The sequence below is a fragment of the Sander lucioperca genome, chromosome 12, assembly GCF_008315115.2.
Source record: "Sander lucioperca isolate FBNREF2018 chromosome 12, SLUC_FBN_1.2, whole genome shotgun sequence".
Lineage (NCBI taxonomy): Eukaryota > Metazoa > Chordata > Actinopteri > Perciformes > Percidae > Sander > Sander lucioperca.
Window position 1 is genome coordinate 27,201,604 of NC_050184.1, and position 26,458 is coordinate 27,228,061.

At 38.3% G+C, this 26,458-nt stretch overlaps 3 protein-coding genes across 5 annotated transcripts; 2 read left to right on the plus strand and 1 right to left on the minus strand.

The window, feature by feature from the left end:
• Positions 1-2,897: 2,897 nt before the first annotated feature.
• b3galt4 (UDP-Gal:betaGlcNAc beta 1,3-galactosyltransferase, polypeptide 4) lies at positions 2,898-5,832 on the minus strand. Its single transcript, XM_031316829.2, has 2 exons — positions 5,390-5,832; positions 2,898-5,237 (listed from the first exon to the last, which is right to left on the minus strand). The coding sequence occupies exon 2, from the start codon at positions 5,204-5,206 to the stop codon at positions 4,091-4,093; it is 1,116 nt and encodes a 371-aa protein (XP_031172689.1). The 5' UTR covers positions 5,207-5,237; positions 5,390-5,832; the 3' UTR covers positions 2,898-4,090.
• A 1,101-nt stretch (positions 5,833-6,933) lies between these two features.
• nr2c2 (nuclear receptor subfamily 2, group C, member 2) lies at positions 6,934-20,425 on the plus strand. 3 transcript variants are annotated; one of them, XR_004899050.1, is made up of 15 exons: positions 6,934-7,110; positions 9,209-9,294; positions 9,579-9,674; positions 9,928-10,128; positions 10,298-10,403; positions 12,747-12,926; positions 13,147-13,303; positions 13,429-13,519; positions 14,120-14,265; positions 14,528-14,705; positions 15,113-15,234; positions 15,345-15,516; positions 15,926-16,063; positions 16,231-16,336; positions 18,029-18,166. XR_004899050.1 is itself a non-coding variant. In XM_036008300.1 (15 exons), the coding sequence occupies exons 2-15, from the start codon at positions 9,235-9,237 to the stop codon at positions 18,116-18,118; spliced, it is 1,905 nt and encodes a 634-aa protein (XP_035864193.1). In that variant the 5' UTR covers positions 6,934-7,110; positions 9,209-9,234; the 3' UTR covers positions 18,119-20,425. The 3 variants fall into 3 exon arrangements, 2 of the variants coding, with proteins under 2 accessions (XP_035864193.1, XP_031172553.1); XM_036008300.1 differs by having other exon boundaries at positions 15,345-15,484; positions 16,231-16,430; positions 18,029-20,425; XM_031316693.2 differs by having other exon boundaries at positions 15,345-15,484; positions 18,029-20,425.
• A 1,461-nt stretch (positions 20,426-21,886) lies between these two features.
• On the plus strand, positions 21,887-24,868 carry mrps25 (mitochondrial ribosomal protein S25). The gene is made up of 4 exons (XM_031316453.2): positions 21,887-22,138; positions 23,226-23,332; positions 23,443-23,530; positions 23,932-24,868. The coding sequence occupies exons 1-4, from the start codon at positions 22,005-22,007 to the stop codon at positions 24,119-24,121; spliced, it is 519 nt and encodes a 172-aa protein (XP_031172313.1). The 5' UTR covers positions 21,887-22,004; the 3' UTR covers positions 24,122-24,868.
• The last annotated feature ends 1,590 nt before the right edge of the window (positions 24,869-26,458 follow it).

Here is a 26,458-nt window from a genome sequence, read left to right on the forward strand (position 1 = left end):
ATTTTTCTTGCATTTTCATCGATATCGATACCGTTAATTTCTTATTGTCAGTTTTTGTCAGTAAAAATATTATTACATTTAAGACAAATCACAAGACCAATACAGACCATTTATACAAAATGTATTATGGTCAATACATAATAAAATTAAAATAAATAACATAAATATGAATGAAATAAATTAGATATGAACAAAAACATACACATTTTCAGGCCCTTGGCTGTGTCGCTGTCGGCTGTGTCACACGTTGACGCTCATTCGCTCGTCTCCTGTCACTAGACATGGGCCAGCTCAATACGCCGCCAGGTACAGGGGTGTCCCGGCACATAGTAATTTAAGTAAGTAATCTAAAACAGCTGCAAGTGATGCATACACCCCCAATTATTATTTTTTAGTTTATATCGATATTCTTTTAAGGAAATCAATGCCAAATGAGTACGCCCATCCCTAATACTAATGTTGTGAACCTAAAACATTACACGGACATGCATGAATATTCATTCTACCCCACATAAGAGGGAAGCTCATGCTCTGAGGTGTTTGCATGACATAGACAGGAACAAACATCAAAAGCCAGAGTGGACACAGTATAAGACATCACCGCAGACATCAATGGAAAAAGATGTTGGGCCATGAATCTGAAATAGGCCCATGGCCTCCACGGAAGTGAAATGAGGCAAGAACATCAGATGCCCCCTAAAATATTAGGATGGTGAAGATGTAGGCTTACCCAGGCTGCAGGCTTCCTGGCTCTCTGTGTACTGTATCGTCATCCTGTAGGCCTATAGGGTTGTGGGCCTATGTGATGTGAACTGTGGCTGCACGATTCTTTTGTCAACTAATTTGCCAGACCAAAACATGATCATATAGTGATGAGCATATCACAGACTTGGACTAAAATAGACATCATGTACATCCAAGGCTTGTAGTTTAGGTTGACTCTTGTCTCTTATGCATTCCCATAACTGAAGCTATGGCTTTGTTTCCACAAATATTTAGGTGAAAGAATGTTTATTTTTACAAAGACAGATATAAATACAGCATATTTGTCCGCATTGGCCCCAGTGGTGATTTGGTGCAATACAGCTTTTTAAGCTTGTGTGCTGCCAAGTTGTTTTACTGTTTGTATTACCATAAATATGCTTGCAAAATATTACAGTAGTGTAGTTTCTAATATAATTACATTGATCATTGTGGGTTTTTGCTGTGGAGTTGTTGAGGCCATGCAGCGAGGGTTCTTGTCAGCCTCATTCAATGCATTAAACAGGTATGGCTGGTCCTATCTGTCTCAGTACCTCTGTTAATCCCTCTTCAAATAACTGCAAAGCTAAATACAAGTCCTACTCTATTGCTAGAATTTAGTAGACTTGCATTAAGAGATACTGGACATGATGATGTTTGACAGCGATTAAAACATACACAGTATGTATGAAACCACATTGAATAAGCTAAAATGGACCCCTATACATTATACCAATATTTACCCTCTGAAGAGTCTCTGATGCATATATTGGATAGTTAATTGTAAATATTGTGAAATGTTTTTACAAAGTAAACATACAGTACATTAATGGGATAAGTCTGTAGATATATTGAATAGTTGCTTTTAATCACTATGAAGTATTGTTTGTACATAGTAAACCTGATATATTAATGATTAAAGTACGGTATATTATATAGTTTATTTTTAACGCTATACAATATTGTTTATATAAAGTAAACCCTTATACATTTACGGGGAAAAGCCTGTAGACATATTGAAGAGTTGATTGTAATTACTGATAAATAATGTTTAAAGTAATTACTATAAAATAATGGTTCTGCAAGTTATTATCACATATTGTTTTTTGTACAGTAGAAAACCAGTATTAAACAGTTGGATAATCATGTAAAATAAATGCCTAAAGCTTTTAAGATACTATTAATGGGCTGTCAAATAGGGTAATTTTACATTAATTTGACATGATTTTTGTGTGTTTTACATCCAGACATCTGTACTTTAACAGGGAGTTCTTGTGGATGGATTGCATAATCTTGTGAATTTACCAAAGAAAACCGTATGAAAACAGCAGTTTTCATTTAAATTATGTAATGTTAAGGTATTTTGCGATATTTTTCAGTGTTTGTACAGATTTATACATTTGTTTAACATTCTAAATATGTTTTTTGATTACAATTCTTTTAATTTTTAAAATTCTTTGTAGAATAACATATGGTTATAATATAATAATAATTATAATTAATATACATAAGGTCATTTCACGGTAAGTGTTGGGCAACTTTTGCTGCCAGACTTTTTACCGTTTTTTTCAGATTGTTTTTTAACGTTTCTTTACATTAAATTTAAGGTTTAACTGTAAAAAAACAGAAAGATGCCTCAATTTTACACACCGTAAAATTATGTTTTTTTGTCTTTTTACATAAAATTCAATGTAATTTAACTTTCAAGACCATTAAGCAATGGAATTATCCTGTTAAACAACTATATTATCTCATTATATCAATTTACAGACTAAAACCTTAATTTAATGTTTTTTTTTAAAATAAAAGTATTTTTCTGTATTTATATGGCATTAACACTTAATGTAGAAAAAAACTGAAAAAATCCATAAAATTATACAGTGAATTCCAGTGAAATAACTTTTTTTACAGTGTACGGTCACTAGTAGCGATGACAACAGGAGTAGGGCTGTGTAAAATAATTTTGGTAAGGACATAAAATGATATACGTGAGAAATATAGAGGTAAGAGGAAAGTGAAACAGGCAATGAAGATGTGGGGTATTGCTTGAGAAATTACTAACACAAATTATACCTGAACTGAGAAGGTTTCCAGTAACATACACTTTATTACTGGAATAATTTAACAAGTGGAACAAACTTCGAGACACTCCCATAAGATACAGAGTAGTTTATTGTTGACCATATTTGATTCAAACATATTTCCTGAGTGTAAACACACAGACTTTCTCTTTGTTTACATTATGAGTGGATCAAGAAGCCTGAGGCTTCATCCTGACACCTTGTAAACTGTCTTTTAAAAATGTCCCTCTGGTGGTCTTCTGGCTCAACGGATAAGTTTGCTTGGATAAAGCCTGGCATCTGATGTCCCTCCCCTTCTGTTATAAATACAAACAAACAAGTGCATTTGATTTCCCCTATTCCAGAATAGATACGCGGTGTAGCCATACTCGTGACAGAACACCATCATTCACACCCCACTTAATGTTTAATCTCACTATTACAGCAGAAAGTAATATAATGCTACAATTCATTAGGATAGTAGCTATGTACAAGTCTAATGGTTATAGTTTTGATGTCAGATGATATGAGGCAGCAGAATAACCAAGCCTCCAAAGATGAAAGATCAAATTCCTCGTCTGTTCCCAGAACTGGCCAAATAAATCTCACTGTCTACAATTTGAACTGTCTAATTATTATTATTATTATTATTATTATTATTATTATTATTATCATCATGTCATTATTATTACTGAAAAACACAATATTGAAATTAATCGGATACATCCTGTAGGCTACTGAGGTAATTATGTTTCTGTTTTGAACATAAAAGGTTTTAGCGAATACATTTCTTTTTGTATTACTTTCTTCCTAAGCCTGTGGTTTGGTATCTATTGTACTATTAGTTAGAGCGTCATGCATTTAGGCATCTTAATAGACTAACATCTACACTTGAAGTACCTGGTGATAGACTTAACAGTTGTTATTTATGTGAAGGTAGCAGCCTATAGATGCCAGACTTGTGTATTAGAAATAATTGTGCATTCATCACATAAGCAGCTGTATTTCCTCAGTGTCAGCATGCCATTGTTTGTTCTACATCTACAGTATGTGTCGGTGATAATGAAGGATGCTATAACAGTCTAAGGATAACTTATGACTACTGTAACACTACTTCATACACCCAGCTGATCATCCTCTTTCCTGCAAAGAAAAATCCGGTTAAATACACAATACTGTTTAAAAAAATAAAGCTATAAAAATAAAATGACATTTTACAGCCTGAAGAGCACTTGTGCTGTTCACAGTATTGAAGCGAGGCACAGCCCCAATAAGTACAGTTTTCCTTATCACAACCCCTGTTCCAGCCCCAGAGCTGACCCGAGCATTGCCCTGATTTTGCAGAGCCCCAGAGAAGCACGCAGACTCAGCCAGGAGCAGGGGTGTGATGTATGGACATCAGCCCAGTAGTGTAGCATCTCCCTGGGTGGGATGTGGTGGATGGACACCATGGCCTGATAGCAGCAGCGCCCGTATGGCACACCTGGGCCACCAGAGAAGAGTGGGCAGTGCGAGGGCAGCACTCCAGCTGTCCGGGCACACAGACCAACAAACACATCCTCAGGAGGCAGAGGTGTGGATAAAGGTGATGCAGAGGCTGCCAGGGAAATCTTGAGCAATGCAGAGCGGGACAGAACATAGGCCGTACCACTGCAATAGTCCGGGAAGACAGAAGGAGGGTAGGCCCCTGCAGGGAGGTAGTGCTTGCTCTCCGGATCACGGTCCGGGGCCACATGGAGATGCACCCTGCCAAGGTACAAGTCTCCTTGTTCATAGGGGTTACGGCTCTTGTTTAGGTAGTGCAGGAGTGCGCTGGGATTGAACAGGACGTCATCATCCACTTTGGCCATGAAGTGAGCCTGAGGGCAGAACCGGCGGGCCCAGCCCAGCAAGGACAGGGTTTTTAGGGTGAGATTCGAGTAGGTGTCCAGAAAACGCCCCTGTATTAGATCTCCTCGCTCTCTGGCCTCCTCTATCAGCAGCTTAGCCAGTCCAGGGTCAGAAGCCACGCCCACCATGAATAGGGTCATGACCCGCAGGCCCCTCACCTCCACCTCCCCTCCCCAAGTGTTCCTGATGGCTTGGCGTGCCCTCTGGTTGGCAGGAGCCGAGATAACCATGGTAATGAGGTAAGGCTTTGCACGCTGGCACACGAGCGGGCTGGGCATGAGCAGGAACTCCTCGGGTCTGGTGGGAGAGACGCTCTGCGGAGGGATGATGCCTGCGTGCGGCTCCACTACCGTGTTCATGCTCATGGAGGTGACCCATGACTCGATGAAGTCCACAAAGAGCAGAGCCAACAGGGATGCGCTCGCTATCGCCGCGCACAGATATGGCAAAATACCAAGCCTGCTCCCCCGCTTTCCAAACCGGGGCTTACATACCCATATTCCCCGTCCGACCATAATCAACCTCGACTACCACTGCGCAGCTGCTCAGTGGCCAGCAGATAAGACTGAACCTTGTACTGGGCGGCTTCCAGGTATGAATGTGTAACTGTGTGATCAGGGCGTTCCTGCAAAAGAGACGTTGCCTATCAGTGAACCCTCCCTGAATAAATAAAGGTTAGCCTAAATAAATTTTTAAAAAAAGACCGCGGTAGCTGCTACAACTCGCCTGTTTCTCACCGGTCCTCCTTCCCTTGTCTCCCTGATTAAAATCCTTGCATTGCGTTTCCCCAGCTCTTGCCTCCTTGTTGCTCCTTTGCTCAGAGGTGCAGTAGCCTAACGCGCAGCAGCAGCCAGATGAGAGTCGTGTCCGTGAGGATGCGGTAAATGGAACTGGTATAGGCTACTCTTAAGTGCTGCTGCAGCCCAGTCCGTTTTACAAAAGTAGGATATGCAGCTGCGCAAATGCATGAAACGGTCGATTAGGCAACAGCCCGAAGCTATTTCTGCCCTGATTCTTTAGCCTACTATAACATGGAAGTACTCTGGGGTCAGTTGCAACAAAGGGAAATGTGCTAAATGATAAGAATTAGCATTTAGTGATAACGCGCTCTGGTGATGACTTCTGCTTGTGATGAGAAGTCTGAGTATCTGTTAGGCGTACCCTATAGGCCTAGGCTACAACTGTCCTGTGGGCAAATGCAGAATTAACATCAAAATCCTTATTGGCTTTCAGTATCGACAAATGTTGACCTAATGCATTAAGGCTTTTTAAATTCAGATTCCGATGATAGCTGCAATATGGGCAAATCATAGCGATGGTGCAGGGCGACACCTGGTGGTCATTCAGAGGTACTTCCTTTTTTTCTCAGGTTGTTTCCATAAAATGGGAGAGATGGTCATGCAAATACAAGCAAATGGTTAATGCCAATTTGAAGTCATTCTCATGGAAAATGGATCTAACCGAGTGCACAAAGAAACACTGGAAAGAAATGCGTGTTGAAAGATTATGTATGTGTTTATTTAAGATAGATAGATAGATAGATAGATAGATAGATAGATAGATAGATACAAGTAAAAGAGTAAAAAGTAAACAAAAAGTATGCCCTTTAAAGGTGCATGCATAGTGTGTAGGTTGTGCATTGGGTGTGCAAAATGGGGAATAATATAAATTGTACAAAAAGATTTATATTGCACTATGCCAAAGTTGCAAAGAATATAAATGTAAATGTAAGTCCAGTTACAGTTAGTGAGTGAGTCCAGAGAGACCTCAGCAGCCTTTCAGTCCACTGATGTCCATTCTAAATAAATTATATTATTTAGGGTAGTAGTTTACTTGATGAGGACAGTGCAGTTGCAAAACTACACAACTCCATTACCTCCATTTTTCTTTATAGGATGTGTTACATATCTTGACTTTTTATTTATTTATTATAGAAATATATAACATTTTAAACCATTTTTTACCAGATAAGTTATATGTTTTGTCTTATATGACACCTCCTTGATTTTGCTTGTAATGTTAGTCGTCACAGTTTCTCTCAGTCTCCCATCTCCAGGCTTTGTCATTATATTTTATCGAAGAGAGTAGACAAGAAAACAATGCTTATGATAAGTATGGCTTTAATACGTCTGTTAGTACACTTTTATTGTGTTAATTGTATAATACATAACTTGACAACAAAGTCCATAGACAGTAAGACATGATGACGTCAGTACTGTCTGGCTCGCGCCAAGGGTGGGTGGGGGGTGTTGGAGGCGCGCGGGGACACGACAGAGAGGAAGGAGAAAAAAAACCTCAACCATCATCAACGCGCTGGCGGTGCGGGGTCACGAACTATGACCTTTAACAGAAGAAAACCAAAACAAATATTTTATAAAATAGCAGAGAGCCGGAAATCTGTGACCAGCGTTTCTCGGAGGTAAGTCTCAGTCCCGAATTGAAAACCGTAGAAAGCTCCCTGAGATACTGGATGATAAAAGAGCGCAGCTAATCTTCTAGCTAACTTGTTAGCTAGCCGATGCGGAGCTCGCTTCCTGCCCGACTCTGGCAGCTCGGGATGCGGGCAAGGACCGTGAAACGCTGGGCGGAGTCTGGCTACGCTGATATTCTTAACAGACAGTTATACTAACTATTAATATGTGACACTACTGTAGACTGGAACATGAACCAATCCCTGCATGCTAGAATGGCAAATCCAGGGGAGAGACGGGTGCAGTCAGCTCTTGCTGCAGCCGTTGTTCCGTTTGATTGTATTAAGCTAGCTAGCTAGCTTAAACAGATAACATAGGAAAGCTGCAGTTGAACTCGACCCTATTACCTTTGCCATCTCGGGGACTTAAGTGTGTTGACATGCCTATTACATTATTTAACAAAGATGCATTTCTAGATTTACTACCAGCACATAAACAGTCTGCTGCTCTACTGTCTGGAAAGAAAATTGCTCTAATATATATCACAAGGATTCGTCTCCAGTGTTATTGGCTGACTGCCAGATTGTCCATTTTGTTCTCTGTGTTGTGATGCGTTTGTAAAGGGAGGTACAGATGGGCACTCTGTTAGACCAATCGGTAAACAATATGAAGCAGCATGCTCCTCCCTTTGGTCAGTAAGCGTAGGAGTAGCATAGGAGCTACTGCAGGCACATTAATCAGTTTATGCTGTCAAATTATTCTTTGTTATAATCCCAAATCAGCAAATATAGAGTCGAAACTCTCAAGTGCAAGGAGGTAATTGATGGTTGGAGTAGATGCTATTACTTACGTAATTCTGCCAAAGGAGATGCTCAAATGCATAGTGGTTACTCACAATTGATATGCAGTTTTATCGGTTTTCAAGAACCAACAGACTGGGTAGGGGAGATGTCCATAGCCTCAGTGGATAATACTTTATTACAGTGTTTCTTCACTGATTTGATGCACTTTGGCCAACTGTGTGTACAAAATGTAGTGATCTCAATGTGTGGTCACTTAGCATTTGATGATTTGTGGTTCTTTTTGCTCTTTAGACAACTATTACATAGAAAGAAAAACATTTAACAGAGTTCAACTATAACATTTTCGCAATCTTTATTTCTAATGAAGTAAAATCTTTTTCTGTGGTGTCAGCTTATTCTCTGTGTGTGAATATGCAGAGGTCCAACACTTTTGACTCTATAATCAGTATAAAGTCACATGTAAAGTGACACACCAGGTTTGTTACCTAAAAATGGAAGCGAAGATTGCAGGAAAAGCAGCCGTTATGTTATGTAGGGATGTTCATATAAAAGGTGGTACATTTCAATGGAGGGACATCAGTTGTCTGCCTTTGTTACAGTGTCATATTGGAAAATGCGAGGTTCCATCAGACTGTAGTATAATCTAGTTATCAACCGTCTCTCAAATCTCATGTCTAGGTCTCACTCAGAGGTCATAGACACGGCTTGTGGTGACATAGTCTATATTCACGACGTTCCACTTCCGGGATTGTTCCGGTGCCGCAGGAGATTCTGCCGGATGCATGTCTTTTTGCCGATGTCCGTTTCCTTCCACTTTCTTTGTGTTGGAATTTTAAACTCCTGTCGATTTATGAGGACTATGGTTAACTGCTCCTCAGATCTCTGCAGGTTAAATTGAGAGAGCTAGCTAGACTATCTGTCCAATCGGAGTTTTCTCTCGCACGACCAAAACAACTTTTCACATATTTTTTTTATGTTATAAGTGATGTTTTTTTTGTGACAGCAATTTCTTTTTAGACACTTATGTTTTTAACAGTGCGTCAAAACAATGGAGAATTGAATAATTGCTGTGCTGCTACATCATCCAAGTCAAATAAAATCAGACAAATCTTCCCCTCTAAGTCATCAAGAAGAAATTAACTTTTATCATGGATTAAACTTTGTATTTCAACCAATGTCATCATGTCATCTATGATCCACCAGCACTGACACTGTATTCATACATAAAGCTGAGCGTTTGGCCTGCTCTTCTGTGACAGTTTGCACCTTTGTGGTTGATTGTCTGTGGCATCTTTCCAAACAGACCTCACTAATGACCCTTACATCATCATGACGACCAACCTGAATCTGCTCTCTCAGCAGAAAGTGGACTCTGAGCATGAGGCAGAGGTGAGCGTGCAGAGGGAGAATTTCATGATGCACCGTGTGCTTGCAGTCTCAGTTGTTCCATATAACCATACAAAGGTTATTTAAGTTGAAATACTATAATGCTGCTGCTTTTATTTGTTGCCATAGATACATACTTTCTATAGACAGAGGTTTTCTAGACAGTTCAGACCTGTATTCACATAAAAGTGTTGTATAATAAAATTCAAGTAAAATATATGTGTTGCAGACTTATTGATTGTAATTTTTATGTCTTTAAGCTTGTTGAAATGTGTTTCAAAATGTAGGTGTCATCCTCTCCTTCAGACTCAGTGATGAGTGAGTCTCCACAGCGCTTTCAGGTCATCTCCACTGAGCCTGCAACAACACCACAAAGGATACAGGTAACTGCTGTACTCTCAACATTATTTGACCTTATTAGTGACACTGCTGCTACCTGTTGATGTAGTCCTCTTTCGGCGCATTAGCATTAGCATTAGCAACGAACAAGTTAAAACGTGTGACTTATCTCTCCCACCTTCAATGTCACTCTGTCTTTTTTTTTTTTTTTTTTTTTTAAACTTCAACCCCATTGGTGCATGTTTATTTACACCTCCCTCTCTTTCTGTCTCTCTCTTCCATCTCTAACATCCTCAGATTGTAACTGACCAGCAGACAGGTCAGAAGATCCAGATCGTGACAGCGATGAAGCCGTCCTGTGCTCCCAAACAGCAGTTCATTCTGACTACGGCGGACAGCTCAGGGGCCAGCAAGGTTATCCTGGCTTCACCAGACAGCCACAACACCAAGCAGCTCATCTTCACTGCTGCAGACAGCCTGATGCCAGGAAGGATACAGGTACAGTTCCCCCATAATATCACCCTCTGGTTCTTAGTGTTGATACTATTGGCAATATGTTCTTAGTCTTAGGCTTGATATTTGTTGTCAGTCAATGTCATAACCATAATTCTGACATTTTTAAGGTGAAACACAAGATTAGTGGCCTGTGTTTGACATTGCTTTTCAGATCGTCACAGATCCAGTGTCAATGGAACGGTTGTTAGGGCAGTCAGGGGACTTGAGCCGGCCACAGCCAGTGGAGTACTGTGTGGTGTGTGGGGACAAGGCTTCAGGTACTAAAGCTTAGAGCTGCATTACCTGGTGATGTAAGGATTTGTGTGTGTTTCACCTTGTGTATCCTGATGCCAAATGTAACTGAATGTTTTGAATGAATGAATGAAAAGAATGAATTAAATCTTTATTTAGAACTATTAAAAGATATATTTAAAATGTATAAACAAATAACATTTTTATATATATATATATATATATATATATATAAAACAAAACAAAAAAATTTCAACATAACACTCGACCCATTCGAAAAGGGATAGGTAGAAGCACTAGGCTTGTCAAGTCCTACCCCAAGTCTTTACCACATCTAAATCACAGTCAAACAAGATAAATCAAACAGACGATTTTAAATAATAATAAAAAATACTACTCCAATTTACGTCCTACTTTATCTAGATATTAAGATAAGGAAGAAAAAAAAAAGCAGCAGTAACATCAGTGTAACTCTCTTTCCTCACTTCGGTACTTTTCAAAAATAAATCTTTTGTACCTTTTTTTTTAAATTGCAACATGTTTACCCTATGTGTGTATCGATTAATTCAGACTATTCCACAAAAGCACCCCACAAATCGAAATACACATACTTTTAAGTTTTGTCAGAGCATACTGTTGTTTCAAATTTGCTGCAAATATTCCCCAGAACAGAAAATATTAGTATCATTGGCAAAAATCACAACTTTAAGAGGTTTATCACCCAACATATGTCATTTATATACAGAATAAATAATCTGGGACCCAAAATCGACCCCTGTGGGACTCCACAAGTGATACCCGTGCACTCTGATCTGAACTCTCCTTTTGCACAAATTGAAGTCTGTTACTTATGTAACTTTTCATCCAATCAAGTACAACCCCTCTATTACCATAGTTTTCCAGTGTATTGATTAATACATTACTAACAGTCCTCTCATCTATAAAATGCTGAGGGTAGTTTATATATTTATTGATCCATTCCTGATTATATTATTTAACACATTCCATATGCCCTTGTTATCATTTTTATTATTGTTTAATATTTTATTATAATACTCTTTCTTACTTATCCTCATATTACTAGTCAATTTATTTTTTTATATCTTCTGTACTTGTTATCTGCTTCTATAGTTCTGTATTTTATGAATTCTTTATACAAGGTATTCTCTTTTTTTGCAAGCATTTTGAAGTCCCTTTGTCATCCATGGTTTCTCTATGAATTTTTGCTTTTTGTTAAATTGTTTTAAAGGACAGTGTTCATCATATAATGATTTAAATATTGTCAGGAATGTATCATTAGCTCTGTTGGTATCAATCTTATCATACATTTTTCCACATTTCCAATTATGTTTTAGTAATTCCTTTTTAAATCACAAGATCACAAACACACATAACAAAAACTGGCAAATGGTCACTTATGTCATTTAGTAGTAACCCGCTCTTTATGCTATTGTCCATTCGGTTTGTGAATATGTTGTCAATTAGAGTTGCACAGTGAGATGTTATTCTGCTTGGTTAGTAGAAGAAAAATCATACTGAACATCGATAAATTGATCAGTCAGGTTGTGCTTGTTGGGATTTAAGAGATCTAACTTAAAATCCCCACAAATGAACACAGCTTTGTGATCTTTCTTGGCAAACAATCTTTCCATACTGTTCTTAAATATTTCAGTATTGGAACCAGGAGCTCACAGCTTACAATTACGTTTTTCTTTTTTTCCAGATTGATTTCAGTTATAATCTCCACCACATCATCAATATTAGTTATCATATTTTTCACAATTTTATAATTTAATCTTCTATCTACATACAAAGCCACTCCATCTCCTTTTTTATTCTCCCTATTGACGTAGTTCAGTTCCTATCCATTCAACTCACAATTCACACCCTTCTCAGTGGTAAGCCAGGTCTCAGATATGGCTATCACCTGGTTTAAGTTCAGATGACTTAAGTATTATTTGATGTTCTGCTATTGAAATGAATGATTAACATTCCATGTTCTGATTTTATGTTTGTGTTAAATTGATTGAGTAATAACAACAGTTGTTGTTTATATTGTTAAGAAAATTATTGTCAGGGTCACTATCTAGTTCAAAATCATGTAGATTATGATCAGTGAATTTAAGTGTTTTAAAGTTACGACCCACACAATTATCATTGTCACTCACATTTCCAGCTGTTGTCAAGTTTAAGCTGTCAAGCTCTTCAATAGAGTCCATAAACATTTTAGTTCAAGTCAGTCACACACACTGATACACAAGTCTGTTACCTTGGTGTGTTGCATGTTTTTGAGTAAATGCTGAACATTGTCAGCAATCAAAGGTGCGCACAGTGGCTCACACACTCTGACTAGTTTTCTCTGTTTTCAGGGCGTCACTACGGAGCAGTCAGTTGTGAGGGATGTAAAGGCTTCTTCAAGCGGAGCGTGAGGAAGAACCTGACCTACAGCTGCCGCAGTAAACAGGACTGCATCATCAACAAACACCACCGCAATCGCTGCCAGTTCTGTCGGTTAAGGAAATGCCTTAACATGGGGATGAAGACTGACTGTGAGTTTGCATCCAAATCCAGGACACCATACGAAAACATGTTGACAAAAACACTCAGAAACACATCAGGTATTATCAGGGTATCTGCAGGTCTTGAAGTTCCCTCAAAAAAAGCCTAAGAAGGTAATCTTAAATATAATTTACAAAGTCTGGAATATTGTTTTTTGCCTGCAATAGACAGTAAAAGTAGTTCTAACATTTTCTTTTTGTCTGTCCTCAGCTGTCCAGAGTGAGAGAAAGCCCATCGACGTAGTGCCCAGAGAGAAGCATGCCAACTGTGCTGCCTCCACCCAGAAGATCTATATTCGCAAGGACCTAAATAGTCCGCTCATCGCCACGCCAACCTTTATCTCCGATACAGAGACAGATGGCTCCAGGTCAGTGGGAATCAGACCTACAGACAAACCTCAGGCTCTGTTGTTCCATCTCTCAACTGTTGATGTTGTTGATATGTGAACTGGATTTTGATGATGATGATGATGATGCTCTGTGACATGTGCAGATCCAGCCTGCTGGACCAGGGCATGCTGGTTAATATCCAGCAGCCAGTCATCCAAAGTGATGGAACTTTGCTGCTGGCCACTGACTCAAAGGTATAGCTGCTTCTGCAGTTACTGTAAATAGAACTGCCTGCCTGTTCTGCTGCTGTCTGTCTCTTGAGATGTTGGAAGGTTTTGTTGCTCTTGCAGCTAAGGCTGTTATATTTGGTGTAGTATTTTGAGGTTAAAAAAAATAAAGTTTTTTAAGGTTGAAAATCTGTAAACCTGTTTTTATTCATCTTGTACTGTATGTTAACTCACAGTACATGTTTTAATCTGCCTTTTTGCCAGAACATGCAACTTTTATGTTCACACTGTACGTAAGGACTGAGCATCCAGTTGGTTTGCCCATTGACAGTTCCAATAAAGTTTATTCAAACAAGATAACTGTGTCCTCAATGTTGACAATAAGAGAGAAAGGCACTATGAACTATGAACCAAAAGAAAAATATAGAGCTGCAGATGGCTGGTTTTAGAACAACAAATTGTTCTTTATTTATCCTTTTAATATGTTTAAAGAACCATTTGTCATTGCTCCAACTCATTTTTGTACTTTGCTCCAGTTTAGGACACACTATTTTGTGTCTATAGTGGATCCCAGTTCGGCTGACCTATTTGATGGAAAATAATCTGCATTGTGTCATTTGTCTTCAGATGGATCCTGGGCAGGGAGACTTGGGGACACTAGCCAATGTGGTAACATCACTGGCAAACCTGAGTGACTCACTAAGAGAGACTCTAAACAATGGTGATACATCAGACAGCCAACATGAGGAGCAATCTGCCAGCGAGATAACACGGTCAGTCAGCAGTTCATAGAGAGGAGGGGAGTTTGTTAGCGGTATCTGCAACGTCTCAACACTTCAACAGGCTCCTCATGAATTCTCATCTTTTCTTGGTCAGATTATTTAAAAGTGAGCATGTTTGTCTCTACAGAGGCAAACAAGTACAAAAAAAGACAAAACACATTTTTATTTATGTTGCAGAAAGTTTTCTGTCAAATTAGGTCATTTAAAGGAAGGTGTGGGTGTGTGTGTCTGTCTGTCTGTTTGTTGTGCACAGTGCCTTTGACACCCTGGCCAAAGTTTTCAACCCACCTGAAGTAGGGGTTGGACTGAGTCTGGCAGATAAGCCTCAGTGTGTCAGTGGAACAACCATCCAGCTGATTGGTCGAGACCAGGAGACCCCCATCATTGAGGTGGAAGGACCATTGCTCACAGACAGCCATGTTGGCTTTAAGGTGGGTGAAGTCAACTGATACAGCTAATGGCCCAACGAACACACACATTTGATACTTATTATTTATGATTTAGGGATACAAATTGACTGAGTTGTCAACAAGAGAGGGGAAGGGCCACTGAGTCATAAAATTACAAAACAATTAAAAAAGCCTTTATTCATATGGCTAATTCTTAGAAATTATGTACATGCACGTTTACCTTACAATCTTGAATTGTGTATTAGCTAAAGCTGTATTCTGTCGAAACATACAGACACTGTTCAAGTGGCTTGTTGTCAAATGCAATTGAGACACTTGTTTGTGTTTCTTTTACTTTGGCATTCATCTGTAGGTAGTCATTTGTCAAATATTTTATATATAACTTTCTCTCCTATGTCCTTCTTCTCTATCTTTTCCTCTTGATCTAGCTGACCATGCCCAGCCCCATGCCCGAGTATCTGAATGTACACTACATCTGTGAGTCAGCATCTAGACTTCTCTTTCTCTCCATGCACTGGGCACGCTCTATCCCTGCCTTTTCAGCTCTTGGGTGAGAATGCATTTGATACAGGAAGACATACATTATACAGTTATGCCCCTTCCAGGAATGCAGTGCATTATTGTCTACATGCTCACACTCATCTAGTTTTTTTTTCTCAGTCAGGAGGCAAACACCAGTTTGGTGCGAGCCTGCTGGAATGAGCTGTTCACTTTGGGTCTTGCTCAGTGCGCTCATGAGATGAACCTGTCGACCATCCTCGCTGCCATCATCAACCACCTTCAAAGCAGCATCCAGGATGGTATGGACCACAGGCCTCGTCATCCCTTCTCAGTAGGACGCACACACAAGTACAAACAGGAGTCAAGAAATGTGATTTTATTTTGTGTTATCATAACAGACTAGACCTAAAGCGTAGAAGAATGTCTTGGGAGGACTATAGCCATTGTAGGCTTTGTTGATTAGATTCTGATGAATTTCGAAAAAATAATGTGTTTTACCATTCTATTGTTACACATTCGGGTATTACACTTACGAGCCCCAGATGACTGATGCTACATCAGTGTTTGTTTCATACATGATGGCTCAGATACCACAGAAACAACATGACAAAATCTGTCATTAACTAACAGTAATGGGGACAACCTTTGATGGTGATATGTATGTAAGTGCCTTTCCTGGTTAGATAAAGCTTAAAGTAAGTTATGAATCTTAATATGTGTAACATTTTCTTCTCTCCCAGACAAGCTTTCGGGGGAGAGGGTGAAGCAGGTGATGGAGCACATTTGGAAGTTCCAGGAATTCTGTAACAGCATGACGAGGTTGGAGACTGACAGCTACGAATATGCCTACCTGAAAGCTATAGTGTTGTTCAGCCCTGGTGAGTCTGCTTCGAGGAGTTCCTGCTTTTCTTAGTCAAGTTAATAATAGACATTCAAGCTTTTATCATTCAAATAAAAATAATTCCATGGAAGGGTGAAATTGATTTGAATAAATTACTTGTATTTGCAGTTTGGACAACGACTGTTGTGTGTTTGACTTCATCAGATCACCCAGGTGTGGACAGCAGTGGGCAGATTGAGAAGTTCCAGGAGAAAGCCTTGATGGAGCTGCAGGACTACGTGCAGAAAACCTACCCAGATGACACCTACAGGTGCATTCATACCTCCAGTCTAACCAGTCAGCTCAACTTCCCCACCATAGTGGTAGCAGTAAGCCATAGTGAATTACAGGTGATCGTTGTGAAAGTAAGTTTTAAAGAGGTTTAACCTAATATGTAGTTCAATCTTCACAGTAATACTTAAGTGCTACCTACTTGGCAACCTGAAAAGTATCCTCTATTCCTTGAGAGCTTAAGGTACGGGGCAGTGATTCCCAACCTTGAGTATGTGTGCCCCAGGGGTACTTGTGCAGTTGCCGAAGGTACACGAAAAGATTGTGTAGTAGCTCAACTGATAGAAAGCTAAAAGTACTGGGTTATAGGTTGAAACATCCACTCCAAGTGGTAGTAATAATAAGAATGCAAACCTGACTGATACAGAAATAAAGAAACCAAGCCTAAACATAGACAAATCCAGGACATAGACTAACCCTAACCCTAACCCACTATGTCCACTTTTGTAGGTTAAAATACATTAAAATTAGGGCTGTCAGCATTAACGCGTTAATCGCGATGCGATTAAGGGCCGAGCATAACGCGTTCATTTTTTTTAATCACATGCCGCCATTTATTAATTTATTTTCACTTCACTCTGCTTTGCGTCATGCCTAACAGGCTACTATTTTGACCCTTTGCTGCACTTTGCCATACTTCCTCGTAACACATCCTGCTGCTTCAGGCTGCAGGCATGATGGAGAAAGACAGCAGCAACACGATCTGAATGGCGCTTTTTATTTTCCAAAACTCCCAGACGGGTCGAAAGCCATATGCACATTGTGTAAAACCGAATTAAAATATCACCGAAGCACGTCAAGCTTGAGCTACCACCTACGAGCTAAGCATAGTAGTACAGTTAACGTGACTCAGGTTGATGCTAGAAGGCTCAGGCAAAGCACTATTTTGGGGAGTGCTACTTGCCGACCTGTGGATGAAACCAAATCCAAAAAACTGCAGACCTGTCAGCATCGTAGAAGACTTGGGTCTTAAAGACTACGGTTGGCATGTTCTGACCCGTCTTATACATTGCCGTCGAGGGGGACAGTAGTTTCACACATACACAGCCTGTACGACACGGAGAAAGCAGCCAAACTGGAACTGCTGCAAAGTGATGCAAGGTGATCACTGGACGTCAGTGAGTAATCAAAATTATTTAGGAGTTACTGCACACTATATTGACTCTAGATTCAGATGTGTGACTAGATTCACACATTTTTCTTTTGTTTACAGTAAATAAATAATAAACAAATACAAATCTTAAAATCAAGTTCATAAAGTCACTTTCTTTGCATTAATTTGATTCCCAATCAAGATACACTGGTAATAATTGCTTTCCATTGTTAATATGTACTTAAAAACAGTTCTGAAATGCAAAATAATAGAATTTTAATGTGATAAAACATGTGATTAATCGTGATTAACTATAGAAATTCAGCGATTAATCGCGATTAAAAAGCCCTAATTAAAATGAATACATTTGGGACATGACGGGTGGTGTTGAGGGGTACTTGAGCTCATCTGATGCTGCTGTGGGACATCTGACAAAAAAGGCTGGGAATCACTGGTATAGAGGATTTAGGTGTCTGTCTAGCTAACTGACATAGATTTTGGCACTGTAAATGCACAATAAGGATCAAATTAAGATATCAAGATGACTTTGCAGTAATTGTTGTGTGCTTGTTTCCCCAGGTTGACCCGCATCCTGACTCGTCTCCCAGCCCTGCGCCTCATGAACTCGGGCATCACAGAGGAGCTCTTTTTCACTGGCTTGATAGGTGATGTCTCTATTGACAGCATCATTCCCTACATCCTCAAGATGGAGACGGCTGAGTATAACAGCCAGGACTCTGACCCTACAGAATGACACCCCATCACTCCAGCACCCACAACTGTCAAATTAAAGATTAGCGAGTCTCCACTTCAGGTACTCTTATTTGTCTCTCGTGGGGATTACCGTTGAACCCCGGTTTGAAGTCCTGCAGAGGCCCCTTGTTTTGTAACGATGCATGGTGCAAAGTCATTCAGGAATCCTTGGTAGATAATTGGGGATTAGAAAACCAGGATGACACTTGGAATGTTTTCTGGAGCTGACACAGTGTGGTATTCTTATTTCTGGCTCTAAAGTCAGTACCTCTGTACTGAATGGAAAAGGAATCCTCTGCAGCTGCAACTGTTCTAATCTCCTTTAATGTCTTTATGGCACTTCAAGCTAATCACATATGTACTTTACCTTTTGACCTAAGCCTTTCAAATTGTCGTAGTCTTATCTAAGCCTTACCATGCTCTCATATTTATCCCATACATTATATCGCATTAGGTTGCAGATAACAGATGAGCTGTATCGACAAGCTCAAACAGAAATCTTACATGTGAAAGTGAAATTTCACCTATTTAAAAGTCTAAAGTAAATCTGAGTACTTACTTTAAAAGTGTACTTTGAAGCTGTTAGGTATTTGTTTATGTTGGTATTTTGGAACATTGGAGCAGTATAAACTGGTATTTGAATGAATGTGCTGCTAAATTGAGAATTCAGGCTATTACAAAGACTAAGTATGACTTTTCTGAACGTCATAGCACAAGTAATAGTAACATGCTGCAGTGATTGTCTCTCTTTTCAATTTTGAAATTGACACCATTTCCTCGAAGGTGAGAGGCATTAATGTACAGTTCTTTACTTTAAATACATTTAAATAATAGTTAGAATGAGAACTCCAATCAGGTACAAACACTAACTCAAACCTCAATGAATTAGTCTTTAGTCTGTATTCATATGGACTGTCTTTCATAGCATTTATCTACCAAACAGTGTATTACAACATGACCTGATTTCATTCGGTTTCACTTTTAACTCACATTCACAAAGCAACAATTAGCCAGTTAAGATGACCATATGTCTTATTTTATACTGAACGACATCTCAGAGATTTTAGCTTTGGGGAGTGCTTTTATGTTTAGGTACACTTATTTCTAGATTATCATGAATATGTTGCTAATATAACCTGTGCAATCACCTCATCACTTTTCCCTTTACGACAATCAATTTGTTATTTCCTTCTGTCCCATCAGTGTCATGACAATGCTTCTCAATCTGTGTGGCAATGGCAGTTTTTATTTTTTTTATTTTAAGATTTTGGGTTCAGAAATGTTACTTATGTGTAGCTATGCTACTGTTTTTGTACTTGTGTTTGCATTTGTACTATAAGTGCACATCAATCAGCCTCCGTGTTCATGCTGACTAATACTTTGGGTTTTCTATGTTTTCTAAAAACTTTAATTTGTTGCATACTAAGTGTACTTAAAGTACTTTTGGGCAGGTTTCCCTGATTTAAAAAAAACCCAGATCTTCTAGGAAGCCAGTCTCGAGTGCGTCTTAAAGACCTTATTGAGACTTGCATCGGCTCACCCTCTTGTATAATGGTTCAGAATAGGCATCCACAGCAACATGAATGATAACGGGAATGTAAAGAAGTCAACAATGATTATGTCTTGTTAAATAAATGTCAATTGTAATATTTGGGGTTTGAAACCCGTACAGACTGTTTATAAAGGCACTGTTGTGAAATGACCTTTGTACATGTAGTTTCATTAAAATGAGTGCATGTTGTTTTTAAGCCAGGTTTTATAATCTTGTCGCTGTTTGCCCTAAAAACAAGCATTGTTATGAATTTTATAGTGCATTGCAGTGCATGAAAAAGTTGCTTAAGTGCATTTTATTAAATGCTATTTGAAAATGTTTATTTAAATGTTGTGGCTTTAAAATATTTACCATGAGCAGCTCCCACATTAGAGGATTAGATTAGCAGATTTTTTTTTGTGGATTGAGTATCCTATGGTTAAAATTTTATACGATGTAAATGTACTTTGTTTTTCTGCTCATGTAAAAATGTATTTCTTCAAACATTGAGATTGAGAAGGAACATTCATGTTTTTCTCAAGTTTGTCATGACCCCACATTTCTACCTCACACCAATGAAAATATAACACAAATGTATTAAAGACTAAGCTCCTGTATCAGCATTCCAGTCTCTGAGGCTGGCTTTTCTGAAGCCACACGCTTTAAAAGAAATAAACAATTATGAAATATGACATGACTGAGTCTGTTCTGAAAACGTCTGTCCGATGTCTAATACCTGGATATTACAGCTAAAGTGAAACAATGACCAATGATATTTGAAGGGTTTTTAAGCTTTGGTAACAACATAGACAACATCACCCCACAAAAACACGGATCATTCACTCAAACTACTGGTCAGAGAAACCCTGCTGTCAGTATTCTGTAGTCAGACACAAGGATTTTAATACAATGTTCAACCTGCCCTGCTGTTTGTAAATGTGTTGTTCAATAAAGGAGAAAAGATAGATTTAGATCAAGAACAAAACATAAGTAAGAATTGGCTTTCTTGTTTTTAGTTATTTATTTTCCTTGTTTTGTTGTTGTTGCAGCAATTAATTGTTTTATTGTATTTATTTATTCTTTTTCTACAAGTCTTCACAATAAAGAAGGAAAACTCGGTACCTCGGGTGACAACCATAGACTTTTTTTAAGTTATATTTTTTCTTTTTATTGTCAATATAAAATCAAAGCAGTAAACATGGAACGCAACAAAACTACACAGTACAATATATACAATAAAAGAATAGCATTCTTACATGCTCTGGTCCTGCACTGAATGTTTGAACAAGCAGTTTTCCATCTCGTTCTTTTTTTTTTTTTTTTTTTCTTTTTTTTTTTATTTAAACTTTATTTCAAAACGTAGATTACAAAGGTTCAGTCATTGCAATGTATATACAAATAAAATACAAAAATATATACAAACTATAATATCGAGGTAAAAATGAAAATAATAAACTAAACAAAAGGAAATAAAAATACAAAGAGGACAGACTTCCAAAAATCAATAGTGTAGACAGCAGGAGTATTTAAACAAATAAATTGGAGTAGACATCACATATTAATATAGCTTTCTTATTGGATACCAACTTAAGAGACTCAAAGTACATGTCAAATTCAACCTGGAATAATTTGAAGCATGGTTTTGAACTAGAAAATTTAGCCTTACGAATATGAAACTTACCTAGTAAAATAAAGAGATTTACAATATTACATAACTTTCTATCTTTACTTTCAAAATAAGTAATAATATGTTTCCCTTCAAGTGTGATTGAATGTTTTGTTTTAGATACCATATAATCTTCAAAGCTTTTCCAAAATGAAATACAAAATGAACAACCATAAAAAGGATGGGTTAACGACTCTTGTTCTGTTTTACAAAAACTACAATAGTTATCAACAGTCATGAATTTCGAGACAAATAGGTTTGTAGGGTATATATTATGCAATATTTTCAAATGTAATTCCCTAACTTTGTTTGTGATACAATATCTAAAGGGAACAAGCCACGCCCTATGCCAGTTATCATATCAGTAAAATGAGAATTCCAGAAAAATTTCCCACGAGGTGTTATTTTCTTTAAATTTAGAAAGCATTTTCTAATGTGCTTATTAGTACAAGTGCTGCTGGTGACAACCATAGACAACATAGGGTGACAACGACTTTTGACGTCATCAAAAGGCGCCTCGGTCTGCTTTTGCGACTAGCTCTGGTCTCTACATTCAGGCGCAGGCTGCTTTCAAATGGTATTTGTAAATAAAAAAGGACTTTAAAATGCCTATGAAAGGAAGGTTTCCGATCAGGAGGACTCTGGAATATCTCCAGAAAGGCGACATCATCTTCAAAAACAGAGTGAAGATCATGACGGTCAATTACAACACTCATGGAGAACTCAGCGACGGAGCAAGGTCAGAGCTAACAACAGCTAACTCAGCTAGCTAACTAAAACACTGCAAATATGTCTCAAAAGCATATTAAGTACCACCACACTAAAACACGGTGTCTGCTCAGTGCGCATGCGTAATTCTGTCAATCTCAATTCAACATTATAATAACGTTATCTTATACAATACATGTACATAGCTATTAACGTTACTGTGAAAAAGTAACGTGCATTTTATGCATGGAATTTGAAGTGATAGCTCAATGCATAGAACGCTGTCACTTCAAATGTCATGCATAAAATGTAAAGTTACCAGCACCGTTTTTTTCTCATCAATTACACTTAACACAGGTAGCTTTGGTATTATAGGGCTGGGCGATATGGAGAAAATCAATTATTACGATATTTTTGACCAAATACCTCGATATCGATACCGCAACGATATTGTAGTGTTGACTCTCGGTGCCTTCACAAAATATTTACACAATGAGATTTTTGATAAATAATCATCAGTAACGTGGATATAATGACTACGTGGGTAAAGGCAAATAATAGAACAGTTACAACAGTCTGCTAAGTTCAGAAAATGACATCACTTTACTGTAATGCAGCCTTTAAAACCAGGAAAACACAACACTTATGCCATATTACGATATCTAGTCTCATATCACAATATCCATATAATATCCATATATTGCCCAGCTCTACATGCATACTTCTGTGGATCTTTTAAGTATTTAATTATATTTCAACAACTAAATCGCTATTACAGAAGATAAATACATGTGACAATGTTCAAAGGTCATGAGTAATGTGTGGACATATTTTTTCAATTTCCTTGGCTAGATTAAATAACTTTAGAAAACTCACTTAAATCAGCCTTTAAGACCATTGCTATGACAACTGTTAATAAGAAAATAGTATGGAATAGTTGGGTAAATTAAACACTTGTGGTTTTGTCCGTTAATCAGAACCACAGATGTTTTTTTAACTTAAACTAACCTAAACTAAAAAAAAAAATTGTTTTCTCAAAAAATGTATTTAAAAAAAGTCAGACTGCCTCTCATGTGAAGCTGTTCTTAAATTGTGTACTTTCTCTCTCTGTTTTGCAGAAAGTTTGTGTTCTTCAATATTCCTCAGATTCAGTACAAAAACCAGTGGCTTCAAATAATGATGTTTAAAAATATGACACCATCACCGTTCTTGAAGTTCTACCTGGGTGTGTATCCTTCCACTCTTGTTTGACCCGTATTATTATTATTATTATTATTATTATTATTATTATGTATTGTATCAAGCTTGGGTTAATATCCTCTGTCTCTTTTGCAGACGATGGGGAGCAAGTTCTAGTAGATGTGGAAGGGAAGGACCACAAACAAATTTCACAACACGTCAAGAAGATTTTGGGCAAATCAGAGTAAGATATTCAGAGTTGCTGTGAGTTATATATATTAGCATATAGTATATATATTGAAGTCACATCCATGTATTCCTGATGGATGTTATAAGATCACTACCTGTAGAGAACCATGAATGTACTTGGGCAAGCAGATATTTTGATTTGTCAGAGTAGGAAAAGCACAGGTCATCATTCATGTTACGAATAACATAAATGAAGGCTCTGTATATTCAAGTGTTTCAGTAAGCCATGACAGTGTCATGGTGAGCCAGCATGCACGATACAGGAGCAGCAAAATGCAATTTAGCCATCATTAGTTTTATATTTACAACTGTGCTTTTCCTACAATGACACGTCAAATCCCTGCAGTGACCAGATAATCTATAAATATATTGATTTTACTCCTTCGCTGTTTACAGAGAAGTGTTACAAGCTGAGGCTCGAGCCAAGATGCAGGCGTCCAACCCCGCCAACTTTGGGCCCAAAAAGTACTGTCTGAGGGAGTGTATCTGTGAGGTGGAGGGCCAGGTGCCGTGTCCTGGCAGCACGCCGCTGCCCAAGGAGATGACGGGCAAATATCGTGCCCAGATGGCAGCATCACATGAGTGAGAAGCTGAGAACTGGACAATATGGCACTGTTGATTTTGTACGATTACATATAAGGACTACCGCATTGCATATTTTGTTGTAAATTCGTGTAACTAAATGGGTCCCACTATGCTGTGCATTGTGAGAACGCCACTGGCTGGACTGAGACCCTCCAGTCCACATGAGTAGCAGAAACTTACCAAAACATGACTGTTTGTATAGGTTTGGATAACTTGATGTCACACCTGGTGTTTTTATGTGATGGGGTTGAAAAATCCACACATCCGAATGCAATTTACATCAAGCACAGTGTCAACACTGCAATCTAAACAAATAAAAATGATTTGCCTATGTGGCGGTAGTTGTCGCTCTGTGTAAACATTAGGAAAATCTAAATCCTAAGTATTTTCATGCAAGAGGCAGTATCAAGTTGAGATTGAACACGTTACCAGATTTATGACAAGAATGACAAACATTTTACAGAGATGATTTTTTTTATTGGTTCTGAGATGGAGTTTTCTAAAGTTAATAAATTGATGTGTGTCTAAATTGTCTTACCAAATTAGCTAAAATCAACTGCTAATACACAAGAAGCTCCTCGAGTTATTTACACTGTCACAAAACATTTAGTGTTGCATGTTTTGCTTAAAATCTTCTGTGGACATCAAAAATCAGCAGTGCGAGATCAACAGACGATACAAAACACTTTGTTTATGAAGAGAAATATGGACTTTATGACTGAAAGGAAAGCACTATGACAAATCACGTTAAGGCTTAGCAGCACTGAGTGATAATACTTGCTGGCATTCATGTAGTGTTAATTTAACTGACAAACAAAAGCCTGGCTAAAATGTTGCATTGACCTCTAAGAGTTTAGTTGATCTGAACATGCGGTTTTAGTAAAACTGGTATCTTATTTGTTGACTTGAAGTTGCCTATGATGTGCTGGGGCAGATAGTGTTAAGTATGTTCATGATAAGTGCTGGTTGGATAAACTTTGAATGAACTTCTTAGATGAAACTACTGAACAGATAACGTGCTTTACATACAGATCTTGGCCGACAGCACGGAACAGGAGCTTGGTGAGTTCTAAGATTTTATCGGTATGTCCAAATGTATAAAACAAAAGTAAGCAGGAAGACAAGCTTGGCCACTAGTGCGATCAAAAGTCCAACAGCACTTTAAAGAAACACAGACACATGAATCATGCAACCCAAGTGCTCAGTTGGATCAGTAGTGCCACTGTTAATAAGATCACAACCTTTAGGGGCCGTACAGTAGGACGTGGAAAATACTTAGTTCACTTGGTTCAACGTGGCATTGAATATGATTTTAAAAGACAAAATAAAAGGCCAACATGACAGACAAGATACACAAAATAAGATTACTGATCTGAATCTGCTTGAGTAAGACCATACAGACAGAAAATGTCACCTAACAGCGATAGGTTAACATATTCATTTGAATTCAGTGTTACAGAAAAAACAACTTTCACTGTAAAAGAAATGAACAAATACTTATTCAGCTCTTGTCATACACATTGTATTTGCAGATGTACTTGTGGTTATTCATAGTATGCTCAAGGATTAAAAGCTTTTCCCCGTGATCATGTCATCATAGTCAGCATGAGTAACACTTAACAGGGGCAACAACAATGGCTTGATTCTGTGCGTTTAAATTTCTCTTACAAATCTAGGTCACAAAGTGGTCACAGGCTCTGCAACGACAAGCGGGGCTGAATTAGAAATTTTAGCCTGTGATTAGATGTTAATATATAACAACTTATATAATGATCAGTTTCCTTCAAACACTAGGCTGTCCAAATATGGTCATATAAGTCCCATTTCATTTGTTTCTAATGAAATGATCAGATAGTTATTTTGTCAATGTTTGTGGTCCAGGTAGAACAGTAATGCATGGCTGGGTTCTTTGGTATTGGTTCAATTACCACAAACTAAAGTCGTTGGTACAACAAGAGGGCACTAATATCAATGGAATTAAAGAGCAACTTTTGTTTAACGATACATTTGGCAACGTGACATCATGACTTCGCGTAAACATACACGCCACTTTCTAAAGCCAAGTGGCGTGTTATCTGTACGCATTTTGAGCTATCCGCGTGTATGTCTACACCGTATTGACAATGACGACATACGTCATGGTAGCTTGCTGTCACGTGACGATTTGGGAGGTGTCTGAGCCCGCCCACTATTTAGGATCCTACGCTATCGGTTGTCAGGGGCAACAGTTTAAGAGTGACACAGAGACAGAGCAGGAAAGACGGCTCGAGGAATTAGCATCACGGCGAACGGTTGGGTTTAGGAAACGTGACACGCGAGTTGGGTTTAGGAAAAGAAC